This window comes from Amphimedon queenslandica, unplaced genomic scaffold (assembly GCF_000090795.2).
Source record: "Amphimedon queenslandica unplaced genomic scaffold, v1.1 AMPQUscaffold_11609_Cont14436, whole genome shotgun sequence".
In the NCBI taxonomy this organism is placed as follows: Eukaryota; Metazoa; Porifera; class Demospongiae; order Haplosclerida; family Niphatidae; genus Amphimedon; species Amphimedon queenslandica.
The window spans coordinates 1-10,578 of record NW_003548149.1 but is presented as its reverse complement, the minus strand read 5'-3'; the positions used below and the strand labels follow the sequence as shown (position 1 = coordinate 10,578).

The 10,578-nt window shown below is 33.7% G+C and overlaps 1 protein-coding gene and 4 long non-coding RNA genes across 11 annotated transcripts; 3 read left to right on the top strand and 2 right to left on the bottom strand.

Moving 5' to 3' along the window:
• Window positions 1-1,239: 1,239 nt before the first annotated feature.
• Window positions 1,240-3,021, bottom strand: LOC109589142 (uncharacterized). The gene is made up of 3 exons (XR_002188552.1): window positions 2,993-3,021; window positions 2,466-2,542; window positions 1,240-1,432 (listed from the first exon to the last, which is right to left on the bottom strand). It is a non-coding gene; the product is annotated as an uncharacterized LOC109589142 (long non-coding RNA).
• Window positions 3,009-4,348, top strand: LOC109589138 (uncharacterized). 2 transcript variants are annotated; one of them, XM_020005255.1, is made up of 6 exons: window positions 3,009-3,226; window positions 3,277-3,370; window positions 3,448-3,521; window positions 3,572-3,656; window positions 3,791-3,930; window positions 4,231-4,348. In XM_020005255.1, the coding sequence occupies exons 1-6, from the start codon at window positions 3,093-3,095 to the stop codon at window positions 4,283-4,285; spliced, it is 582 nt and encodes a 193-aa protein (XP_019860814.1). In that variant the 5' UTR covers window positions 3,009-3,092; the 3' UTR covers window positions 4,286-4,348. The 2 variants fall into 2 exon arrangements, 1 of the variants encoding a protein (XP_019860814.1); XR_002188543.1 differs by having other exon boundaries at window positions 3,029-3,216; window positions 4,231-4,309.
• LOC109589141 (uncharacterized) lies at window positions 4,204-7,433 on the bottom strand. Its single transcript, XR_002188551.1, has 2 exons — window positions 7,348-7,433; window positions 4,204-4,612 (listed from the first exon to the last, which is right to left on the bottom strand). It is a non-coding gene; the product is annotated as an uncharacterized LOC109589141 (long non-coding RNA).
• LOC109589139 (uncharacterized) lies at window positions 4,875-7,261 on the top strand. Of its 6 annotated transcripts, none has more exons than XR_002188545.1 (6): window positions 4,875-5,031; window positions 5,433-5,519; window positions 6,126-6,197; window positions 6,508-6,589; window positions 7,056-7,099; window positions 7,148-7,261. It is a non-coding gene; the product is annotated as an uncharacterized LOC109589139 (long non-coding RNA). The 6 variants fall into 6 exon arrangements; XR_002188548.1 differs by lacking the exons at window positions 7,056-7,099; window positions 7,148-7,261 and adding exons at window positions 5,090-5,374; window positions 6,640-6,665; XR_002188547.1 differs by lacking the exons at window positions 7,056-7,099; window positions 7,148-7,261 and adding exons at window positions 5,079-5,374; window positions 6,640-6,665.
• A 91-nt stretch (window positions 7,434-7,524) lies between the features above and the next one.
• Window positions 7,525-8,628, top strand: LOC109589140 (uncharacterized). Its single transcript, XR_002188550.1, has 3 exons — window positions 7,525-7,565; window positions 7,830-8,047; window positions 8,494-8,628. It is a non-coding gene; the product is annotated as an uncharacterized LOC109589140 (long non-coding RNA).
• Window positions 8,629-10,578: the final 1,950 nt, after the last annotated feature.

Genomic DNA, 10,578 nt, shown 5'->3' with positions numbered 1-10,578 from the left:
TCACATCGTCAAACTAAAATGTTTAATTTTCACATGAGGATTACGATACAAGCCTTACCATATAAGGCCTGAATAGGTAATGTTTATTAGTTTCAATTCAACCTTAAAACTGTTAGAGATACACTTATGTACATACCGTATATCGGGTATATTTCAATGCATGAAAAGTCGTGGAAATATTAAGTTCAATGATGGAATAATTCGGAAGCCTTTTATATTCCGAAAATATTTTACTTGCTATTATTTCCATCAACCACCTGGCCTGGTAAGTCATTCGAAGCATTTGCTGACTTCTCCACTTCTGAATCAACTTTAGCAACACTTCTAACTGGCAAAGAAGGCTCTTTATGGCCTTCGAGTTAGACTAGAATGTAGCCATGGATAGTTATGAAGCCACGTGTTCATAATAATTGTACAATACCACATATCTTCTATTCCTTTTTATCCGCATATTTTAAAATTTCATAATATTTATTTTCGCAATGGATTGCTTTTTCCGAAATTATTAATGCATTGAAATATACCCGATATACGGTATACATGAACATGTACACGTAGTATCATTAAAGTAATATTATTATCATGGTGATGTACATGTACATGCATTTACAAAATGTACTACACAGTAATTACTATTACTCTGGTACCAAATAAATTGAGCATGTATATATGTACATGTACATAGGGTATAGTAAAATGCAAGTGCATCTTTCATGATCTTTGAATACAAACACCCTCCAACTGTTAACATACAGTAATGGTAGCCCATTATAAGTGAGGACACACACCACAAGGATAAGCATTAATATGTTTTAATGGTACATGTACATAAATGTACACTGATACATGTATATTTGTGAATGCTAATAATAGACCCAATGTCTATTCACTGCTCCAATATGTACATACATGTATGTACATATTGGAGCAGTGAATGGACATTTATGCACATTATGTACATTTATGCACATTATGACATTTATGTACATTTATGTACATTTAAAACAAAATATCATCAATGCTCAGGCTAAGGCTGAAATTAAATTTTTTATGCTTAGCAAATTTTATAAAAAAAGGCACACACAAAAAATAAGATATGCTGCTAGCTGCCATTTAACATCAGATGGTGACATGTAGCTAACACAACTATAGTTTGATATCATTATAAAAAGGGTGAGAAGACACAAGTGGATTTTGTTTCAGTAATTTACATTAGCATGGCTGCACATCATAATGCAAGTAGCCATACAAAGAGAGAGATTGCTCAGTGAAAGAGAGGGTGCTTACTCCTTGTTGGTCAATATTCAATCCTCTTGTGTGCTCGTCCAGCCCGTACACCAGGACAGTGTCGAGGATGGAGTTGTATAACTTGTTCACGGGAGGTTTGCTCGCTGCCATAATCTCTTGACCATCTCCTGCTTTTCTTTACCAGCTAGAAGAGGAGATAAGGACCTCAACAGATAAGGAACAAACTAGCGAGCTGATCAAAGAGAAGCTGATCAAAGAGAAGTGAAAGAATAAGAGAGGAAAGGGAGTGTACATGTACATGTATAAGAACATCATTTAACGATTTAAACAGTCTATAATTCTATAATAAGAGAGAGAGAGGGGTGAAAGGGAGGGGGTATAGTGCATGTTATTACAGTGGGGGGGGGGAGTTACTCTACAATATGTTTTGGCATTGCTTTATAGTAGGGAGTGTGGCATTGTAGACATTCACAAAATATAATTAATTTTAAAATATGAAAATTAACAATAATCCAACTCCTTGAAAACAATAACAAGAATTTTTATTATTTTATTTCTAATGATTATACATAAAAAGCAATTTATCTCCCTCTCTCTCTCAAACTATACTTTTCTGAGAAATATTTTTTTAATTATGAGCAATTTTAAAAACAGCCAATTTTTGAATAATAACTAAAGCCATAGTCAATGTTTTTTTCCAAAACATGGCCCTGAAATCAGTCAAATCACCTATAATTATTTTTACATTTTCTGATAAAAATTGATGTACTAAGGCTATGTAGCAAGTTTGAGCTGATCCCAACAAATTTTTCAAGTAAAAGCTATTTTTAGAAATGGCAATTTTTCAAACAATACTCGAGGCTATAGTCCATGGTTTGTTCCAAACAATGGCTCCAAAATCACCCAAAATTTTATTAAATTTTCTGATGCAATATTGATGTCCTTATGCTGTGTAGAAATTTTGAGCTGATTCCAAAAAATATTTTTAAAGTTATGAGCATTCCTTTAAATGGCCAATTTTCAAAAAAATAGCCAAGGGTTGGTCAAGGCCATAGTTTCTTTTGCAAAAAATAATCCCAAAATTTTTTTCATTACATTTTCTAATACATATTGATGTACTTGTGCTAAGTTTAAGCTGATTCCGGCTTCAATTTTTAAAGTTACTACCATTTCTTCCAGAAATATTACCTTCAATATTTACTATTACTATCACTTACAGAGTAGCTGTAAGACACGGTCTTCCTTCCTCCACAGGTAGTGAAGGGGCGGGGCAAGACTAGTCCACCTACTCAACCTATGAAGAATAATAAATAAATAAAATCACATTACTTAATTGTAACTTATGTGAATTATAAAATTCTGAAAATGAGAAAATCAAACACTCAAGCCGTAAAAATTTATAAATATCCAATTTTGATAAAAATCAGCTCAAACTCTCAACACAACATAAAAACATGTACCCGTACATTATGTATCAGAAAATTATAAAAACATACATTTTCCTCAATTTCATTTTTTGGTAAAATTTGGCCCATGACCCCACAGAGACTTTGATCCCATTTTTGAGCAACTTTAAAAATTAATAAAAATCTAATATTGATCAAAATAATCACAAACTTTCTACACAACATAAGCTTGCGTAGCCAGAACCTACTTCCTTTCCAGCATTTAAACGGTTAAAGTGCATGTATACATGCATCAGGAAAGGTATGATGGTATTAAAACAGAAAATTCATAAATTTACCTTTTTTCTGGTCCTGGCCACTCATCAGTGTTCTTTCTTTATTAATTATCTTTATCAAGCCACGCCCAAAGTTCTTGCCCACGCAGTCCACGTGTGTAAAATGGTGTCTAATTCATCGTGTGAAGAAAACTTTTATACCCCAACTAGTCTGTCTAGTCATGATGATGAAACTACTGTTCCTATTGTGTTTAGGGGCCATCATCTTCCAGTACACGATACTACCTGTATGACCAGGTACAGAGCTTTGGATTTTGATACTGACTATTATACTGTGTATTTAATAGGACAGAGGAGGATAAAGGAGGAGCTACTGGTACTAAAACGGGACAGATTTGTATCTGGAACTTATACAGGAAGAGAATCAACGGAGAATTTGTGGTTAGACCAATTATCACTATCACTTAAAAGCCTTTATGCATCATTTTTGTTTCCAATTAATGCCCCTCTTTTTCTAGTTATGTCCAAGACTATTATTACTAGGAATGGAGTCTGGAGAGAGGGACAGGATTGTCAGTCTTAGTAAAAATGGGTGCGTTCAGTGGTGTGGGGTGTGGCTAGTTATTAATGTTATATTAATAGTTGCATAGCATTGTGGGATGGTAAAGATGGGACGTGTCTTAAGACTGTTAATAATTATGGAAATGGAATGCATTATGGAATAAAGGTAGTGATAATATTAATGGAGCATTATGTAAATCAGGGTTTCCCACATTAAATTGTGATAATATTGTGATAATAATATTTTAATAATTGTAATAATATATTTTATATAGTTATACTCTTCCTTTTTATCATTAGCTGCAGGTGTGGAGTCTATCATTGGTAAGCTTCATTGAGAGGAAGGTTCTGCCGCTCCTGATTTCAAGTCTCATTTCACTGGCTCTCTCTCTGACTCATGGCAGTCCCCAGCCACTCCTTGTTCCCTTATTGACTCAGTTGTCACCTGGGAATTCCCAACCATTGCAATCATTACATGCTCAATGGGACATGGCCACAAATTGCCAAATTGAAACCTGCCACTCAACAAAATTCACCAAATTACTCCCTCCAATATTACCAACCTTACATGTACATGTACAATGTGTTGTACCCTCTTTTTCAAACCTTCATCTCTCTCATTCTTTCTGTTATATGATCTTTCTTTCTATTTTTATGTTATTGTTTTAAATGTGCATTAATTCTTTATATTTTCTCTCCCTCTGTATCTCTCTCTCTTCCTCTCTCTCTCTTTCCATTAGTATCCCAGTATCAGTGCTGGTCCTTCTTCCAATATTACTGTTTCTTTATTTTTGACACAATTTGGTTGGTTGATCTGTGTATTGTCCAATGGTGGTATTATAGTTCTATCAGGAGCTCAAGCCAGAGGTTGCACGTCTACTGGAATTTTCGTGTACTTGTATTTACTTGTATTTTGAAAAAAGCAGGTTGTGTATGTACTTGTATTCAATGGCAAACTTTCGTGTATGTACATTTACTTATTGCTTCCCAAATTCGTCTATATTTTGGTAATTTTTCATTTACTTTTCATGTATCCTGTACTTAAATGTTGAGTATTTGAAAGGATAATATCTTTACTACCTTTTCTATTGCTGTTTTCATCATCTGCTATTCCTAGAAGGACTAAAAAGACCATCAAGGATCCATGGTTAAGCAAACAAAGCGTCTAGAGACAGGAATGGATCCAATTAGTTATGTGGGTGGTTTTATATCTGTAATACGCATGCGCATTACTCCCTCATGGACAAAAATCACAAAATGGCTGCCATCAACTGAGTGTTTTTCATATTTCTAGTGCTGTCTTTGTGGTTCCAGGCCTTTTTGCCTAGTTGTTTGCATGAGTTGGATCACTGATTAGACTAATAGAACCTTGCACTAGGTAATTTATTCTCAGACTGCTATAAATTATGCCTTTTTATATACTGTGACTATTGTAATCACCTATATGTATCTTCTAATTATTCTTGTGTGAGGAAATGGGCTTTTTAGTCTTTCCTGGGTTATCATTTGTTCCTTCCACCACAATTACTCATTTCAGAACTGTAAGTAATGTGTCTGTCAATTTAAGCCTCATTATGGGGAATATGAGGGATTTAATAGGAGGTTCATCACTCTGAGAATGCCCCAGGGTAGGAATTTTTCTCCAACAAGCCTATAGGAAGACTTCGCTAGTTTGACCAAGTTACGTTTCAAAAATGCTAAGTTTACCCAGCAGAGCTGAGTTCAGTAGCAGTTGAGTGGTTGTTTAACGTTCCTTAAATTTAGTAGGGGATTTGACTGAAGGGAACGGCCCCAGAGGTAGTGATTTAATTAATTAATTAATTTGAAACCCCAACTATGCCCCATTATGACCTGTACTGGGATAGTGGAGCTTGATATTGATAAGTACACGATAAATTTATTGTAAATGTCTGCCGCTATTTTATATATTTATTTTTTATAGGCATTTTATACCTTGCCAGCGAATTGGATCACAAGAGGTTGCTCATGAGTTTTTGCTTACATGTGTAGTAGGAGACTAGGAGCTCAAGTAGGTACAAGGTTGAGCTGTAAGCTGTGTATAAATATAGACCACTAGCAGTAAAAATTGATTACATAGGAAGATTATTAGAAATTTTTACGGTTGTAAGGTGTGGTTTAGGATGAAATAAATTCAGCTGCCATTTTGGTTGACAACTTTTAATGGAGAACAAACGGGCTGGCATGAAAACAAACCTGTATTGAGAATTTTGGGGCAAATTAGACCACATCTTTTGGAGAAGAAGCTTAAAGGCAGATCTTTTTTCTTATAACAAGCACATTTTAGCTTTTAATAGAGCTACAGCAGGTAAGTGAGGCATTTTCTTCTTGCATTCATTGCCAACTTCCTTAACAAACTTGCCAACAAAAATGGCAGCCAATTATGACATGTGGGCAGATACCGTATATAAAATTAATGAAATTCATTTCCAATTCCCACTTCCAGTGGTCTATAATTAGTTTTTAAGTCAGTATAGTTTTTAAATTCGTAAATTTTTTATTCATGCATTAAATAATGCAAGCAATGACATATTCCACTTTTACAGTACTTCTGACTATTAAAGCTGTTAGTTTTGTAGTTTTGAATTTACATGTATGCTATTTTTATGATAATTAGAATGTCACGAAAAGCTATCAGTATTGTTCATGGTGGTGGACGAAACTCTGGATGCTATATTTGGAGATGTTGGTACTTAATAGAATAATTATTCATGAAATGATTTATTTTATTATGCTACTAATGTTTAGAATTGTACCTAGAAATTTCTTTAATTGTAGCTAGAAATTACTGTCGCCCAAAATTTCTGTGAATTTTGCAGATTTTATTTTAGCAAAATCACCATGCCTTTCAATGTGTACTGATTTTAAAGGATTAAATTTTCACAGTTTTCAAAATCTGCATAATTAGCAGAAATTTTGGGCCACAGAAATATCTAGCTCCATGTGTATGGCATTTGCAATGAAAGGTTTATTTTTAACTTCTTATCTCTGTTAAATAGATAACATTTCCCCAAGACTAGATATATTATCAACTCTTTATTTCCCTTGGCACTACTTAATGTGACACCAGTATATTTCTAGGTCAGTAAAAACTATTATTGCTGTATAAAATTTGTTTTCGTTATCTGTAGAATGACATTCCTGTCAAATTATTAACGACCTGGGGGCGAAGCCCCCAGGTCTTTCCTATAATTGAATTCACCGTCGCGCTATGTATATATATATATATATATTTATTTGTATGTCCACACTTACATTTCTTCTATACACGTTGTATTGGAGAAATAACAAGCCTTAGCAACCACCCGCCCACGCTCCTTTACGTGAGTGGGCGTGGTCACGGCAAACAAAATGGCGGGTTACACATGGGAAAAAGTTAAAGAGTTTTCTAACAGCAAGAGAACATAGAGATACTGTGTAAAGACTTTTCTACAAGCATTATATGGTAGAGAGAACCTCTATAAGTCTTAATAATGACCAAGTTGTACTTGCAAGGTGGTGAAATCAATTATAGGAATATTTTTTACCCTGTTACGCTTGTTTTTAGAGATGAAAATAGGCTACAAAGTTCTTTGTAAACATTAATGCAAAGTACATATACTTTTTACATTTATTATTAATATTGCTTATTCCTTGTAGACTCAACAGAATAACCTGAAATCAAATGTGTGGCTAAACAAGCATTTATTCATGTTTGAACTGTTTTTTTACATTTTTGTTTGAGTTATGAACATTATAAATTGAAGTACAATTTAGTCAGTACTGCGCATGCGCAGATTGCGCCCACGCAAATGATTGGATCCATTCCTGTCTTTAACGGCATGTTTAAGCAAACTAACTGCCATTTTGACTGCTACGTGGACACACCCTTTAATTATTAATAGTTAATATAAATACATGAAAATCGTCTCCTCAGACTCCGTCTACTCATTTTTGGTTCTTGTATGTACTAGAAGACCTGTTTTTCGTCTAAATACTCGTGTATCGTGTATACACGTGCAATGTCTGGCTCAAGCAGCTCCCAAACTCTTACTAGCCAAGAGAAAGTTCTCAAGAGGTACTCTGCATACAAATGATGATGTACAATAATTGTATACATGTCCATGTATGTACATGTACATTCATACATGTACATGTACATTGTAATTACATGCAATATGAATAGGATATTTTTCTGTAGAAATAGTAATACCAAGTGTTTACTATGCCTTTAGTCTGCTTACAATGTATGTACAGTTGTACGTGTACATGTATTTACAATGTACAGTGTACATATCACCTCTGTTTTTTCATTTCCTCTCTCTCTCCTCCTCCTCTATAGCATGGTCTCAGTATTATTTCTTAATAGGTCACCAGAGGAGAGTCCCCTCCTGTTGTATCCTGTGACTATAGCACTGCTTATGATACCAATCACTTGTTATCTGGTGGTCCTGATTTCTCGGTTAGATTGTGGGACCTCTTCAAAGGAACATTGTTCCACACTATTGCAGTTCATGGTGGGTGGTCAGTAGCATTGTAGCATGTCCTCCTCATATTAATGTAAGCTTTGCTCTCCCTCTCACTCTTTCTTTCTCTTTCTCTCTCACACCAAAGCATTCAATTGCTAATACATGTACATGTACATGTATTTGTAGTACATGTAATACCAACATGTAGTGCCCATTAAGTGTATAGTAATTAATATGCATGTACATGTAATTATTGTCACTGAAATACATGTGTATGTACATTTTCATATATTGACTACTTACATGTGCATGTACATGTATAAGTTACTAATGTGCTGAAAAGTATTGTAAATGTTTTGTGGTTTTCATGTTGCCTTCATTTGCTTACTTTTTTGCTTCAATAATGTCATTTAAATTTTTTGGCAGTTACACATGTACATGTAAATATCAAGTTTTAAATGCAGTGTACATGTACATGTATATGCACAAATTACATTGTTTCCCTCCTCTCTATCTCTTTCTCCCTCTAACCATCAGCTCACCTAGACTCCTAGTATCATGCCTTCATGCATGGAACCTTGACAACTCACTGGACAAGTTAGTATTAGATTGGTACTAATAATCAATGTTTTGAAGAATGATATTATGAATAATGATAATGATGTATTGTTGTATTGTTGTCATTGTTACTGGGGCCATACATGTATCATCTGTCTTTCTTACTGTTGGAACTTAAGTATTGGCAGTAGTTGAATTTGGTAATTTGCAAATGTACATGTATACATGTATTGGTGTCATTTGGTGATTTACATGTAGCAGCCAAATCCCATTGAGCAACTCAGAACAAAACACAATGACATGTATTGCTGGATGTTCACTGCAACCAATATTAATTCCCCATTAATGTACTATAGTATTTAAGTGGAATACTATTAATGAGGGTTGAGGTCTAAGACCGTGAAGAGAGGATGAGTGTTTAAGAAGAGAAAGAGAGATTCACTAGGAACTATGAGAATGGATTTAATGACTGCCTAACTCAGACTATATATCTTTTAGCAGAAGCAACTGCTTATATACACATTATAATTGAATAAGTTGCGTGGGTGTCTGCAGGTGTTAACTAATGTTGATATGTACGTTGATTGATGTTGTATGAGGACTTGTAAATGTATGCAGAAGTATGTGTGTATAGTCCAGAAATTAATAAGTAAAATAATTAATTAATTATAAACACTACAGTACAATTTATAGGGTATCATCTTTTTTTATATGTCAATTGATATAAAATGATCATGAAATATTGAAATGACGCATACATGTATAAACTTTTGTGTATGTATCGCTACATTTTCTAAATTTGTCTTGTTTTTAATTTTTATTATTTATTATTAATATTTTTACATGTAGCATACATGCACTGTATTGATGTCCTTATGCTGTGTAGCAAGTTTGAGGTGAATCAGACTTAAATTTTTTAAGTTACGGCCATTTTAAGAAAAAGCCAAAATTTTGATAAGTACCCAAGGCTATAGCCCATGGTTTTTCCAGAAAATGGCTTTGAAATCAGCCCTAAATTTTTATTACATTTTTTGATACATATTGATAACCTTATGCTGTATAGAAAATTTGACTCAATCCTGGCTTCAATTTTTTAAGTTACAGCCATTTTAAGAAAACGCCAGAATTTTGAAAAATATCCAAAGCTATAGTCGATGGTTTTTTCCAAAAAATGGCTAAAATTTCACTCCTAATTTTACTACTTTTTCTGATACATATTGATGTCCCTATGCTGTGTAGAAAGTTTAAGCTGATTCCGATTTCAATTTTTGTGTTATTGCCATTTTAAGAAAATACCAAAATTTGAAAAAGTACACAAGACTATAATATTATATAGCCTATGGTTTTGTCCAAAAAAATTGCTCCAAAATCACCCCAAGTTCTTATTATATTTTCTAATACATATTGATGTCTTTATGCTGTGTAGCAAGTTTGAGGTGATTCCGACTCGAATTTTTCAAGTTACAGCCATTTTAAGAAAATGCCAAAATTCTGAAAAATACCCAAAGCTATAACCCATGGTTTTTTCAAAAAATGGCTCCAAAATCACCCGAAATTTTTATTACATTTTCTGATACATATTAATGTCCTTACGCTGTGTAGCAAGTTTGAGCTGATTCTGACTTGAATTTTTCAAGTTACGGCCATTTTAAGAAAATGCCAAAATTGTTAAAAATATCCAAGGCTATAGCCCATGCTTTTTCCGAAATAATGGCTCCAAAATCACCCCAAACTTTTATTAAATTTTCTGATACATATTAATGTCTTTATGCTGTGTAGAAAGTTTGAGTTGATTAAAACTTCAATTTTTCAAGTTATGGCCATTTTAAGAAAACGCGAAAATTCTGAAAAATACCTAAGGTTTTTCTGAAGAAAAATACCTAAAGCCCATGGTTTTGTCCAAAAAATTGCTCCAAAATCACTCCAAATTTTTATTACATTTTCTGATATATATTCATGTCCTTATTCCATGTAGAAAGTTTGAGCTGATTCCGACTTCAATTTTTTAAGTTACAGCCATCTTAAGAAAACGCCAAAATTTTGAAAAAGAACCCAAGGCTTAGC

Bases quoted from the DNA above. Each gene is read 5' to 3' on its own strand.
- LOC109589138 (XM_020005255.1), top strand. From the start codon at position 3,093: ATGGTGTCTAATTCATCGTGTGAAGAAAACTTTTATACCCCAACTAGT. The intron at 3,371-3,447 runs GTTAGACCAATT...CTCTTTTTCTAG, and splicing joins GAATCAACGGAGAATTTGTG to TTATGTCCAAGACTATTATT. The intron at 3,657-3,790 runs GTAGTGATAATA...TTTTATCATTAG, and splicing joins GAATGCATTATGGAATAAAG to CTGCAGGTGTGGAGTCTATC.